This window comes from Mobula birostris, chromosome 27, assembly GCF_030028105.1.
Source record: "Mobula birostris isolate sMobBir1 chromosome 27, sMobBir1.hap1, whole genome shotgun sequence".
Lineage (NCBI taxonomy): Eukaryota > Metazoa > Chordata > Chondrichthyes > Myliobatiformes > Myliobatidae > Mobula > Mobula birostris.
This window is the reverse complement of record NC_092396.1, coordinates 27,902,173-27,917,816: the sequence shown is the minus strand read 5'-3', so window position 1 is coordinate 27,917,816 and position 15,644 is coordinate 27,902,173. Positions and strand designations below refer to the sequence as shown.

General features: G+C 41.1%; 1 protein-coding gene across 1 annotated transcript in view; it reads left to right on the top strand.

Moving 5' to 3' along the window:
- Nucleotides 1-6,122, top strand: part of igsf21a (immunoglobin superfamily, member 21a) — a 436,269-nt gene extending 430,147 nt beyond the window's left edge. The window contains exons 8-10 of the mRNA XM_072245023.1: nt 1,814-2,006; nt 4,724-4,762; nt 5,918-6,122. Coding sequence (XP_072101124.1) covers nt 1,814-2,006; nt 4,724-4,762; nt 5,918-5,991 — 306 coding nt within the window. The 3' untranslated portion in view covers nt 5,992-6,122. The remainder of the gene's footprint in view (nt 1-1,813; nt 2,007-4,723; nt 4,763-5,917) is intronic.
- Nucleotides 6,123-15,644: the final 9,522 nt, after the last annotated feature.

The following is a 15,644-nucleotide window of genomic DNA, read 5'->3' as shown; positions in this document are numbered from 1 at the left end:
AAGAGGCAAATGAGTGCAGCATTTGGCATGATGTACATAATGTAGAGATGTTTGTATTACGTGCAGATACAAATGAAGGATAGAAAGTGAGTATGTTTGGTAAACACTGATGTGAGGGCCATTTTCAATCTATAAGTTCAAAAATAACTGCAGCGCACAGGGTCCCATCATTAGTTTTGTATCTTGCACTGTAAAAACGTTGAATGCATTGTGGTGAACTGCACCTATAAGCCTCTGAAATCAGTTTCTCAGTTACTAGTTGACCTGGAGATTATTGCTAACATAATCTACACAAGACTATAAGAAAGTTGGAGACTACCAGCAGGATTCTCAAGCCTGCTCCATCATTCAATCAATGATGGTTGATCAATGTTGGCCTCAGCTCCTCTTCTGTGCCAATTCCCCATAAGCTTCAATCATTCAAATATTTGTCCATCCCAACCTCAAGTACATACAGAATCTGGTGTCCACCACAACTAGAGACAAAGCTTTCAAAGATTGATGAATCAGAGAACATAGAACAGAGAACACTACAGCATAGTGGAGGTCTTTTGATGCATCATGTTGTTCTGACCTTAAAACCTACTGTAACCTCAAGTCATAACCACTGAGAGAAGAAATTTCTACACACCTTAGTTTTAAGTGACTTGCACATTATTTTGTAATTATAATACCTTGTTTGTGAATCTTCTGCTAGTGAAATTATCTCAGCATCTACCCTGTCAAGTTCCCTTAGGATCTTATATGTTTGAAGGTCATCTCTCATTCTTCTAAATTCCTAGGAATACAGACCTACACTGTTGAGCTTCTTTCGATAGGACAGCTCTCTCATCCCAGGATCTGATCCAGTTTGATGGATTAACATATTACTTAACTATACAAATCCCAGCAGGATCACTGTTAAGACACAACATCATGATCATATTCTGGAGCCTTTAGCTCCAAATGTCTCAAGGACAGGCTTATGACACCACGAAATTCCCATTGTCAACTTGTTGGACCTAATTACTACCTAGCTTACACTTAGAGCAGGCTGAGCCATTGAGTAGCTGAATAAAGTAGCCATCAAAGTCTTTTAACCTCATTTGTCAGAAGTGACTACTATTGCCAAGGATGTCCTTTACTGATGATTTCCCAGTTAGGCTGATGTTTAGATGCCAGGTATAGCTTGTGTACTGGAAGCCACACCCACGCCCTCCTTACCCACACAGCAGGGTCAGAGAGTGACTCCTGGGCATTTAAAATGAAGATAGAAATTACCCAATGCAATAACACCCATGCCAAACTGGACACTTGACCACAGGTCTCATCCCCTGATTACATAAGTGTGTAATCAATAAGGTAATATTGCTAAGCAACGCACATAAAAGTTGCTGGTGAACGCAGCAGGCCAGGCAGCGTCTGTAGGAAGAGGTACAGTCGACGTTTCAGGCCAAGACCCTTCGTCAGGACTAAATGAAGGAAGAGTGAGTAAGGGATTTGAAAGTTGGAGGGGGAGGGGGAGATCCAACCTCCCCCTCCAACTTTCAAATCCCTTACTCACTCTTCCTTCAGTTAGTCCTGACGAAGGGTCTCGGCCTGAAACGTCGACTGCACCTCTTCCTAGAGATGCTGCCTGGCCTGCTGCGTTCACCAGCAACTTTTATGTGTGTTGCTTGAATTTCCAGCATCTGCAGAATTCCTGTTGTTTGAGGTAATATTGCTACTGCCTGGGTGAAGAGGTGACACTACTCTTGTATACAGGCACCAACAATGTTCGCCACTGGGGGAACCATTAACTGCTTGTTGCCTGTCGTACTTTCTACCTTAACAGAATGAAGTTTTCCCAGAACCTCTCTTCACATGGACCAGAGTTGGAGGGCGCCTGTTGGATGGAAGTACTGAGCAGGATGGTAAAGAGCTGGTGTTGGAGAGAGTACCCGCTGAGCTGAATGGGTCAATGTACCGTTGTACCAGCCAAAATCCCTTGGGGTCAACAGACACTCATGCTAGGCTCATCATTTTTGGTAAGTGCAAACCTTCTACCAGCAACAGTGTGATGAGACGATACTATGGTCTATTCAGACGCTGATGTAAGAAATACTTTCTTTGTTATTGGATTGGCTAGGTATTCAATATAGTAACAAGCCCATCAAATCTCATCTCTGAAATTGGGTTCAGCTGAAGCAAAAGAAATGAATATCAGAAAAGCTTGGATTGGGGAGCATGCCTTATGAAAACAGGTTGAGTGAACTCAGCCTTTTCTCCTTGGAGTGACCGAGAATGAGAGGTGACCTGATAGAGGTGTATAAGATGATGAGAAGCATTGATCGTGTGGATAGTCAGAGGCTTTTTCCCAGGGCTGAAATGGCTGCCACAAGCCAATCCAGTAACAAGAGGACACAGGTTTAAGGTGCTGGGGAGTAGGTACAGAGGAGATGTCAGGGGTAAGTTTTTTACACAGAGAGTAGTGAGTGCGTGGAATGGGCTGCCGACAACGGTGGTGGAGGCGGATACGATAGGGTCTCTTAAGAGACTTTTGCATAGGTATATGGAGTAGAATTTGTACCAACTGTACATTACACATTTACCACTTATAATGCAAAGAGTGGTTATAGAAGGGTCATATTCTGCATAGAGGTCGGTGACCATGGTGTGCCTCAGGGATCTGTTCTGGGACCCTTACTCTTCGTGATTTTTATAAATGACCTGGATGAGGAAGTGGAGGGTTGGGTTAGTAAGTTTGCTGATGACACAAAGGCTGGAGGTGTTGTGGATAGTGTGGAGGGCTGTCAGAGGTAACAGCAGGACATTGATAGGATGCAAAACTGGGCTGAGAAGTGGCAGATGGAGGTCAACCCAGATAAGTGTGAAGTGGTTCATTTTGGTAGGTCAAATATGATGGCAGAATATAATATTAATGGTAAAACTCTTGGCAGTGTGGAGGATCAGAGGGATCTTGGGGTTCGAGTCCATAGGACGCTCAAAGCAGCTACGCAGGTTGACTCTGTGGTTAAGAAGACATACGGTGTATTGGCCTTCATCAATCGTAGAATTGAATTTAGGAGCCAAGAGGTAATGTTGCATCTATATAGGACCCTGGTCAGACCCCACTTGGAGTACTGTGCTCAGTTCTGGTCACCTCACTACAGGAAGGATGTGGAAGCCATGGAAAGGGTGCAGAGGAGATTTACAAGGATGCTGCCTGGATTGGAGAGCATGCCTTATGAAAACAGGTTGAGTGAACTCGGCCTTTTCTCCTTGGAGCGACGGAGGATGAGAGGTGACTTGATAGAGGTGTATAAGGTGATGAGAGGCATTGATCATGTGGATAGTCAGAGGCTTTTTCCTTAGCTGAAATGGCTGCCACAAGAGGACACAGGTTTAAGGTGCTGTGGAGTAGGTACAGAGGAGATGTCGGGGTAAGTTTTTTACACAGAGAGTGGTGAGTGCGTGGAATGGGCTGCTGGCAAAGGTGGTGCAGGCGGATATGATAGGGTCTTTTAAGAGACTTTTGGATAGGTACATGGAGCTTATAAAAATAGAGGGCTATAGGTAAGCCTCGTAATTTCTTATGCAGGGAAATGTTCGGCACAACTTTGTGGGCCAAAGGGCCTATATTGTGCTGTAGGTTTTCTATGTTTCTAACACAAAACAAAATTCTACATCAATAACTCTTGCCTGACTATGATTCTGAAGGTATTGGTAGCTTTCTGGCGACCCACTCAAATGCCTTCATGCAAGAGCACAAGTTGGAAGATCCTTCCAAAGGAATGAAGGAGCATTTTCCACACCCATATTCTCCAATCATAGAACATAGACCAGTTCAGCACAGGAACAGGCCCTTCAGCCCACCATGCTCTCCCTGCCCCCGTACTCTAATCCCCTATTTGGAGCTACTCTGCACAAATTGACCCTCTTCAGTGGAATTTACTGTAGTAGTCAGTAAGTTAAATTCATTTTTCCCTGCCTACCATAGTAGCATCCTTGCCTCTATCTCAGTTTAGATGGATTAGTCCAACACACCCCAAGGCTGGGACCTGGAACCTACTGGTTCTGTTGAGCACACTAGCCCATTTAATGTACCTGTGGAACTATCAGAGGTCCCAACCATCCACTGCTTAAACAGTAAGGATAAGCAAATAGAATCAAACCAAATCAAGTTTAATTGTCATTCAAACCGGACATGGATACAGCCAAATGAGACAGTGTCTCTGGGTGCAACGTGAAAAAACATACACATGCACTCAGAATAACGAGGAAGGAAAAAAAGATCATGGTCTCGTAAGAAAACAAATTTTTAGACCAAGTTCCTGAGCGACAAGTCCCACAAATTGATGGTTCCCTGCAGTCCAGCCTGCAATTCCACCAATCCACCACCGGAGGGGCAGCACTGATGAGAGAAGCCACCCCCAACGGAGCCTGCATGCAAGGCTACAACGTGCAAGCGTGAGAACTGAGGCCTAGTCCTAGCTACAACTGAAGCAACAGTGCTGCCTCGCCGCCCATCTCATCACCAAACAAGGGAAGCAGACCTTCAATTGAATGCAGAATCATTGCAACTGCAGGAAAATCACAGAAACAAGCATAATTACTTAGCTGGTCAGAGTGTCATATGACCATTTCTGGCAAATATTTCCAACTCTCTCTGCTTCTAATCAATTCTGGAACAATTCTCTGCTTAGTTTCTTGGACCTTTACCTGCTGCATGTCTTCATGAAGAATTTGTATTTTTATCTTTCAGAAAATCCAAACATTCCGAAAGGCACTGATGATAAAAATGGTGAGTTACATCTCTAGTCTAGAGTATATAGGAAGGGTGCAAATGGCTCTGGATCCAGATTTGTGAGATTTGGCTGGTACACCTCATAGTTGAGAGCAGAAATGAGACAAGGCATGTTGAGGAATGAACAGAAGGGATGATGCTTTTCACCCTCTGGTTACGAAGCTGAATGCCATTGACAGAAATAATGTCAATGTTTCATTAGTAAAACAACTCATTTCACTAATATGATATAGATGATTTACCTCCTGAATTCATTGGATAATTTCTACACAACTATCCTATCTCAAGCCCATTTATCACCTCCGTTGATGACTATACCTGCAACAACGTTATATCAGCTATAAGTTAGGAGGTGATAGAACACCTTTCTATAGTTGGACCATGCAAATTGACAGGTCTTGACTAAGAATTGCAAAGTAATCTAATGCCCTTCCAGACAGAGTCGGCTCACAGAGACCACTTATCCTCATGCCATTGAATTTTCCATGTAACTCCATCTTGGGAGGTATGCAAAATGAAAATCAGCAATGCTTCACATTGGAAGCAACATTTTCAATTAAGCAACTGGAAATTCCAACAGCAACTGATTAATGTACCCATGGAAAAGGAGATTTTTAAGATAAGTAACTTCTAACAATCAGTTTCTGTGAGAAATAACAATTGGTGACTGATTAACCCAAGGATATATGTTTTTATATCTGTTTTTAACAGAGGGAGAAGTTGTAGTCAACCAATAATATTTTGCTTTGACCGTATTTGGATTGCCCGAAGTTTGTTGTCTTCATGTGTTAGGAGATGTTCACAAGCAATCAAAAGTGCACTGAAGCTTAATGTTACCATCACAAAGGCTGCGTTGGGAGAGGCTATAGTCTGGGATCCTACTGCTGCTGGACACAGGGCTTTATATGAGCAGCCTTTCAAATGCTTCGCTAATGCAATGATTGGGGAAGAAAAATCAGAGGCATTAATATAAAGAAATATACTGATATTATTTCTGATACTAAATCTAATTTCTGATACTACTGATGCTAAATGTAATGTAGATAATAGCATGTTCAAATTGTATTTATTTTGCTTATATTGAATAAGTAATACTATTAGGAAAGAAATAATCTAATAAAGCAAGATGATGAATTTTGATTATAATTTCAGGTGCACCTTTGTGCAACAACAGTGCCAGACTAACTTTAGCGATGATTCTAGCAGTTACATTGGATTTGACGTGAAGGACCACCAAGGATTTGAGAAGAAAGTTATCCATCCTGCAGTTGCGTATGATAAGATATTTTTATTTTAATGTCCTTTTTTTTCAAATTCTGAATGTTCCATTTTCTGTAGGGTTTTCTCACTTGAAAAATGTGCCATTGCTTCATGTATTTCTGAATAAAGCTTTGTCTGTTTAAAAGAAGCAGTCATCCTCTCTGTCTTCTGTGGGATGGGTGTCGTGATTTGCAGATTTTTGTGTGTTGAATGTAGAGCATCAACATTTTCGTAATGAAGGTTAGCAAAGACTAAGCCATACAAAGAAAACCATGATTCACCAATTACCATGCCACCACCAAAAATCAGGAGAAAGACAAACCATTTCCAATTCATGGAAAGCTCCTGGAATTTCTCTCCAAATTTTGAAGGAAAGCTGTCAACTTATCCTTATGACCAGAAAATGTCCTATTCTCTTAAGTATTTATCAAGATCCTATTAAAACAGCAATGGGGCAATTCTCCAAACCATGTCAATGCGAAGAGAAGTAGACAGTAACCAAGTGAGGTCCTCAGGTGAGTAATAGAATGGACAGATTGAACAGAGAGATATTCATTACTCTCTCCGCGGCACCGAGGCTGTGAAGTGCTCGTCTCTGTGAGTTTCACGGCACCTTTGTATGGTGTGTGTGTGTTTTTCTCCTTTTTCTCAGAGCGGTGGTTATGATTTCTCATTTTTTTTAATTGGGTTCTTCAGGTTTCTTGCTATGTGGCTGCCTGTAAGCAAACAAATCTCAAGTTGTAGAATTTATACAGTTTTTTGATAATAAATGTACTTTGAATCTTTGAGACTGATACATTCGGGAAGATGCTTAAAATCAGAGAGAAGCTTGAAGTGCAGGAACTTAGCAGACACAGGAGAGAACAACACTTCAGAAATCTCAAAGCTGCAGAGCAATAAACACTTTCCTAAGATGTAATTTCTAGTAAAATAATAAATGCAAAAATACAGAAGCATTTGAATGTCAGAAAATTGCCAGACAAGTGGCCACTTTAGTGAGACAGAGTCTACCTCACTAAATTTCATCACATCATTCTTTTTGTGCAGGAATGATGAGTGAATGTACTTTGTGATATATTTACTAAGTATCTTGGTTTTACTATGCAAAGCATGTGGTAAGATTGCTGGTAGTGCACTCGTTAATGTCTTATTATCTGCAATAGAACTTGTATTCACATGGAGATAAATACAGTGGCATGCAAAAGTTTAGTTTTGACCCCTGGTCAAAATTTCTGTCACTGTGAATAGCTAAGCAAGTGAAAGATGACCTGATTTCCAAAAGGCATAAAGTTAAAGATGACACATTTCTTTAATATGTTAAGCAAGATTACTTTTTGATTTCCATCTTTTACAATTTCAAAATAACAAAAAAGGAAAAGGGCGGAAGCAAACGTTTGGGCATCCTGTATGGTCAGTACTTAGTAACAGCCCCTTTGGCAAGTATCACAGCTTGTAAACACTTTCTTTAGTCAGCTAAGAGTCTTTCAATTCTTGTTTGGGGGATTTTCGCCCATTCTTCCTTGCAAAAGGCTTTTAGTTCTGTGAGATTCTTGGGCCGTCTTGCATGCACTGCTCTTTTGACGCCTATCCACAGATTTTTGACGATACTTAGTTCGAGGGACTGTGAGGACCATGGCAAAACCTTCAGCTTGCGCCTCTTGAGGTAGTCCGTTGTGAATTTTGAGGTGTGTTTAGGATCATTATCCTGTTGTAGAAGCCATCCTCTTTTCATCTTCAGCTTTTTTATAGACGGTGTGATGTTTGCTTCCAGAATTTGCTGGTATTTAATTGAATTCATTCTTCCCTCTACCAGTGAAATGTTCCCCGTGCCACTGGCTGCAACACAAGCCCAAAGCATGATCGATCCACCCTTGTACTTACAGTTGGAGAGGTGTTCTTTTCATGAAATTCTGCACCCTTTTTCGCCAAACATACCTTTGCTCATAGCCAAAAATTTCTATTCTAACTTCATCAGTCTACAGGACTTGTTTCCAAAATGCTTGTTTAGATGTTCCTTTGCAAACTTCTGACACTGAACTTTGTGGTGAGGACACATGAAAGGTTTTCTTCTGATGACTGTTCCATGAAGGTCATATTTGTGCAGGTGTCACTGCACAGTCGAACAGTGCAGCACCACTCCAGAGTTTGCTAAATCTTCCTGAAGGTCTTTTGCAGTCAAACAGGGGTTTTGATTTGCCTTTCTAGCAATCCTACGAGCAGTTCTCTTGGAAAGTTTTCTTGGTCTTCCAGACCTCAACTTGACCTCCACCGTTCCTGCTAACTGCCATTTCTTAATTACATTACGAACTGAGGAAACGGCTACCTGAAAACGCTTTGCTATCTTCTTATAGCCTTCTCCTGCTTTGTGGGTATCATTTATTTTAATTTTCGGAGTGCTAGGCGGCTGCTTAGAGGAGCCCATAGCTGCTGATTGTTGGAACAAGGTTTCTTCTTCTTCTTCTTCTTCTTTGAGTTTTTACGGCAGTTGGCATCCACACTGTTTCATTACTGCCATCTTCAGGATTTATTGTCCTTCATTGTCCATTTACTTTAAAGCCATCTTTCCAGTCCCGTTGCCCTTAAAAAACTAAACAACCATTTCCTCCCTAATCACTCTCCCCACATTCCTATAAACCTTTAACACTGTTCTCTATTTTGTGTAATTGTTGTAACATTTGTTGCCTTTCCTGTGCAAATTTCCGGCATGAAAAGATAAGGATATACTCTACTGTTTCAGTCTCCTGACATATATCGCAAAAACCTGTTGGATGCTTATTTCTGATGGCCAGAGTGCCATTAAGGTTGCTGTGCCCAATTCTCAGTCTACCTATAATTACTTGCTCCTTCTGCTTTACTCCCCTACTTCTTCCCATATCTACTCTGTTCTGAATTGAATGTAAATGTTTTCCTTTTATTGATCTATCCCAATGCTGCCGCTGTTGATTTATCCTTCTCCACACTATGCTCTTCCCCTCTGATTTTGATATTGACCTCTATAGATCCTTTTTCGACTGCTGCTTTTGCCAGCCTATCTGCCGTCCCATTTCCCATAATACCCGAATGAGCTGGAACCCACATGAATGCGATATTTTTGCCTTGTCTAGCCAGTCTTGAATTTGCAAACAGGATTTCATAAAGCAGATCCTGGTGACCTCTAGCTGTACCTGCCTTAATGCTTGCAAGGGCCGATACAGAATCGCTACATATCACAATATTATTACAATCAACCTGCTCACCCCATTCTAGTGCTAACAATATGAAAAACATTTCAACTGCATATACACTCAAGCAATCAGGTGTCCTCTTGCTAATTTCCACTCGATAACTTGATACAACAATTACAGACCCTGTTGCACCTGTTTCTGGATCCTTTGATCCATCAATAAAAATCTGTATACCTTTATACTTACATTCCCTATAACTTTGATATTCACTGAGTATATCAGCCATCTTATTACTGTGCTTAATCTTAAGCAATTCCAAATCTACAGAGGGATTTTCTAAACCCAGAAAGGTTTGACAGGCCACACCACACTTGGACAAAACTCTTTATCGTATACACCCATGTCTTTTGCTGTTTGCTCTCCTGTCCAGCCAAAACTTTCTTTTTGTGTCCTCTCCTTCTCCCAGCATATCCGCAACACCCTTTTTGTAGGATGGCTATCATCATGCCCCCTTGGATTAATCCAGTAATTGGCCTCCAGCTGTTTAGGCCGCAGCCCCAATGGCATTTCATTTGCTTCAACTTGGAGTGCACACACTGGGGAAGTTCTAACCGCTCCCAAGCACACCCTTAGAGCCCGAGCTTGTACGATATCCAGTTCTGCCAGCACAGATTTTGCTGCTGATCTGTATACAATACTTCCATTGTCTAATCTTGATCTTGTTAATGCTACATAAATATACTTCAGTGATGCAAAATCAGCACCCCATTCCAATCCAGCAAGACACCTCATGACATTTATCACATTTTTACATTTACTAACTACATATCTAACATGTTCTCTCCATGTTAATCTCAAGTCAAAGTGCACTCCCAAAAACCGAAAACTTTCAACTCCCTCCAGGTTACTTCCATATAGATTCAAATTAAGTCCCCTGAACTTTTTCCTTGTAAAGAACATGGCTTTTGTCTTCTCCACTGAAAATTTAACACCCCACTTTGTCCCCCACTCTTCAACTTGATTAATTCCATCTTGCATTTTTGTAACTATATGTTCAATATTTCACTCTCTTTTCCACAACCCCCGTCATCTGCAAACAATGACCTCCCCACTTGCGTTGGAATATTTACAAATATATCATTTATCAAAATGGAGAATAAAGTTGGACTCACTACACTCCCCTGAGGCGTCCCGTTTTCTACAACATACCGGCTTGATAGCTCTGATCCTGTCTTCACCTGAATAGTTCTCCCATTTAAAAAATCCTTAACCCAATTGAACATCGCCCCCCCCCATTCCCATTAAATGTAGCTTGATTAGGAGTCCCTCTTTCCATAATATATCATAAGCTTTCTCAACATAAAAAAACTGCAACCACTGTCTCTTTATTTACTTGAGCTTTTCTTATTTCATCCTCTAGACACAAAACTGGATCCATAGTATTCCTTTCTTTCCTGAACCCGCTTTGATACATAGCCACCATACCTCTACTTTCCAAGAAGTACACTAAGCCCTCATTTATCATACGTTCCATAAATTTACATACATGTGACATCAAGGCAATTGGCCTGTAGTTTTCTGGCCTGCTGGCATCTTATCCAGGTTTCCTTATTGGAATAATTATTGCCTCTTTCCAGCTCCCTGGTATTCTCCCTACATCCCAGACTTTGTTATACAGAGCGGTAGTTTCTCCAGACTTCCTTCACTCAAGTGTTGCATCATACTATAACATTTTTCATCTTTACCTGGCGCAGTCTTTCCTGTTTTATCCCTTCTCAGACAAATTATCGGAACTATGTACCATAACAAAAGTGTTTGCCAACAACTCTGCCTTTTCCTTATTTGTTACTGCAGTCACATTTCCATCAACCAGAACTGGGTACCGCCACTCTCTCCTGTCCCCTCCCATCCTTTTTATCATCCCCCACACCTCTCCTACTTGAGTTGTGTTTCCGACTGAATCACAATCCTTTCCCCAGTGTGTTCTTTTAGCATGTCTTATTGTCCTCCCTACTACTGCCTGAGCTTGTTTGTACTGAATCATAAGTTGGAAGTTATGAGTTCTTTTAACCAGTTTATTTCTATTTCTCACTGCTTCCTTACAATTATCATCCCACCATGGTATTATTCATTTCTTTATTCTTCTTTTACTTTTAGGAATGGATTCTAATGCAGCTGATATTATACCTTGTTTTAATATGCTGTCAAGTGTTTCTACGTCCATTCCATCACTGACCTGACTTCAATATCTATCATTTTTTTCCAAAAATTTCTCCCAACTGGCTTTCTCAAGGATCCATTTCCCACCTGTATTCTCTGTGACCAATGAAGCAGAAATATTTATCTTGCACCAGACTGGGTAATGATCACTCCCTGCAGTTCATTCTTGGTACACTAACCAATCACGCACTGATGCAATGGAGTTTGATACTAATGTAAGATCAAGCACAGATTCTTTACCTGTATTAACATCAATTCTAGTACAACTGCCATCATTTAGGCACACTAAATACTTCTCATCTAGCAACTCCTCTATTACTCGACCATTGTTGTCTGTTCTGTCACTCCCCCATAATACATTATGTCCATTAAAATCACCACACCAAACAACGTTACTACTATTCTGCCCTTCTATCTCGTCAAGCTTGTTTAACTCTAGTCTTTTGCATGGATTATAATAATTCACAATCACCAACTCTTTCCTTTCAGCCCATACTTTTACTACCACATACCCTTGTTCACTTCCTACACCTAGTAATCTATAAGGAATACCTTGCTTTACATAAGTTGCACATCCTCCTCCTCCCCACTCGCTCCCGTCTCACCTTACTGCCTCATAACCATATAAAACAAAATCTAAACTAGGTTTTAACCAGGTCTCCTGGATACACACAACATCTGGCTTTTCTCTCCTACTCGCTATAAACTGCTTGAAACCTTGTCCATTAGCAATCTGGCTTCTTGCATTCCATTGAAGAAGTAGAATTATTAGTAATATCAACCCACACATACTATCTCTTGACTTGACTGTACCCTGAGTTCATCGTTTACTTCTTCCCATTTTAATCCTATCATATCCAAATGGTGCTCTGCAGCTTTCACAATAATCTGAATCCTTTCAGTTTTAGATTTGATCTCATACATTGCGCTTACCACTCCTGCTATAAAGGTCACCAATTTCTTCTTCTCTATCCATGCATTCTTCTTATCTTGCCTTTCTTTAGCTGCCTCTTGCTCTTTGCTACATCCTCCCTCATTTATTTTCTTCTGTCCTGCCAACTTGACTGCCTCAGCATATGGACTTTTTCCTTCACCCTTATCTGCTGCACCTCCACCTCCTTTTTTAACACTTCACATCGCCAGTACGCTACACTATGGTTACCTCCACAATTACAGCACTTTGGTCTCACTCCCTCTCCACATTTTGCGTATTCATGTTCCCCACCACACCTTGCACATCTTCACTTTCCTTTGCACACTTTGGCCACATGCCCAAACTCCTGGCAATTGAGACACCTCATAGGTTTTAATATATATTCTCATACACTGTATCTTAGAAATCCAGAATATAACTCCTTTGGAGACACCTTATCCTCAAATTCTACCAGAATGGTTTCAGTCTCCCTTTTCTCTGCTCTCCTTGTCATTCTTTTCACACTCTTCACTGAACTATTCCTCACCCTCAAGTTCTCCACTAGCTCCTTCATATTAACACTGAGGGGAACCCCAGAGATCACCCCCTTGCAACCATTGACCCTTTGTGCTCCAACTCCTACAACCCTGGACACTTTGATTTTCCCAACATTAGTCACTTTCATTGCCTTCTCCATCTGCTCTTCAGTTTTACATCCTGTCAGCAGGTTTCCATCTCCTAAAATTCTCACATGGTTCACTTCCCCTACTTGTCCTCTAATGATTTTTGTTAGCTTAAGCGGATCGATTTTCTTTACTCCCCCTTCCCCCTCAAATCTTACTACTACATTTAGCAATTTTGCCCTCAGGCCCTTCTCCTCAACTTCTCTTCCCACACTTTCTGATCCACCTACACTAGACCCACCTCATTTCTTTCTCTTCCAACCCATCATCTTCCTGTTCTTAGTCCCTCTCCCCATCTCTTCCTACTCACACTCCGTGCTATTGCTGTCACCATCAGTCTCCCTCCCTGCCATGCTATCAGAGTTTGCAAGGGACCGTTTACGAATATCGTTCCGGACCTATACAGGCCGTCGGTCAACATTCCCACAGAATGTCCCCCACAACACCCCACAGCCAGCAGCCAACTCGTAACTCTGGCCCAGCAGCTGGAGTTTCCAGCTCAGCCAGCCAGCCACCGGCAATCAGTGCTAATCAAGAGTCCGGATTAAATAATCATAGAAAACTGGAATTCTGTCCAGCCAGCCTGGCCACAGCCTGGGACAAGGTCTGAGGAGTCAGGGTATTTATAAAGCTTTGAAATTTGCATCACCTGGCCTTTCCTAACGATGACTGTGAACAAGCCATAGCCCTAACAAGCTAATTAAGGTCTGAGAACTTAGTAAAAGTTATCTGACAGCTCAAATCTCTTGGGGTGCCCAAACTTTTGTATGGTGCTCCTTTCCTTTTTTTTTCACTCTAAAATTGTACAAAACAAAAATAATAATCTAATCTTGCTTAAAATGTTGAAAAGAATGCTTCATCTTTAACTTTATGACTTTTGGAGATCAGTTCATCTTCTACTCACTTAACTATTCACAGCAACAGAAATTTTGACCCGGGGTGCCCAAACTTTTGCATACCACATTAACTACTCAATAGGCTTAAAATTCACAACATGTTTTTTTTTTCTTTCATTGCATCTCTGAGTTACCGAAGAGCAAACTCACTCAGTGCTTAAGGGTGGTTTTCAAGTATCGTGATCGCTTTCATTAATTTGGCACACATAGCAAAAGAAGTATGAACCTGAACTAATTTCACCCCTTTCCAGTCCTGCTGTTCCCACCAGTGTCATGGTGAGTTTGACACGCACAAAATGCTGGCAGAACTCAGCAGGGCAGACAACATTTTGTGTGTGTTTCTCTGGACTTCTCGCATCTGCAGGATCTCTTGGGTTTTTGAGTTTGACATGTGCCAGGGGTCAAGCCTGAACCTGCACTATTATCCTGCTCCACTTGGCAGTTCCTTTCCTCCTTAGGCCAGGGAAAGAGCTCCAAAGTTTAAATTCCTATTGATTTCTTTTACAGTTTATTAGATGTGAAATGACCATGATACAGTGACTCCATGTGAAATTTATCTGGCCATGGTTGATATAAGATTCCACTAGTGCAATATTTTATACATTGATAGCTTGACAACTGATCAAAGCAGCAGGGTTCAAGACTCTCTTCTTGAAGCAGAAAAGAAACCTGTAATTTCTAATAAACTCCCAAATCTTCAATTTTGATGGCTCCTGTATCCATTCAATCTTCCCAAGGTAAATTAATAAAAAAAAATTGCAAAAGAAAATAAAAGGTAAACACTTTTTATCAAGTTATTTGAAACAGGGCACAGGTGATTAATAGTTAATTTGTGGGAGGTCTGGAGGGTTGGAAACTCTGGAGTGTTCACCAGTTTTGGTATTAAAAGTTGTGAATTACTCTGGTAAAGAACATCCTTTTAGTTCCACCTAATATTTGAACTAAAGACATGGAAGGGGGCTGAAAAAATAGTCCATGTAACTTGCTCTGAGCTAAAGATCTGAATTAATGGGGTATTACAGAATCATTTTTTGCAGGGGGTTGGGGTAGATGGTAATGTGGCATGTGACTGCTATTAATTTTAAATATATTAGATTTTGTTTGTAAAATTTGAATGGTGAAATTTAAACTGGTCTCCGTGGAAGCAGTGGTTTGTGATTATAAACACAAGAGATTCTGCAGCTGATGGAAAACAAGAGTAACACACGCAAAATGCTGGTGAAACTCAGCTGATCAGGCAGCACCTATGGAGACCCTTTCAGACCGAGACCCCTCGATGAAGGATCCCCTGTGTAGTGTTTTGAGATTCTTGTTGGATTTGGGAGTTCTGATTATTTTTAACATCCATCCAGTGGTGAGCATGAGCTGAAGGCAGCACAACACATTTTATTTGGAACTGATGAGCACCAGCTGAGGACAGTCTGTCACATGTGGAAGGTAGCTAGAAGATCGAATTCCACATGATAGAAAATGCTGATCATACTCAATCCAAAAATTCATTTAAAGTGAAATTGATAGTTTTCTTTAAAAGGATGTGTTTGCAGGATAGTAGGACTGTACGAGTTCTAGTTTAGGGGTTCCCAACCTTTTTTATGCCATGGACCAATACCATTAAGCAAGGGATCCATGGAGCCCAGATTGAGGCCCCGGCTCCAGGTTGTTCTCATTGTATCCTGTAAATTGGTGTAAAACTGATTAGTTTTTGTAAAGCTAGAGCATGCATGCTCATTTTTGTGCAGGTAC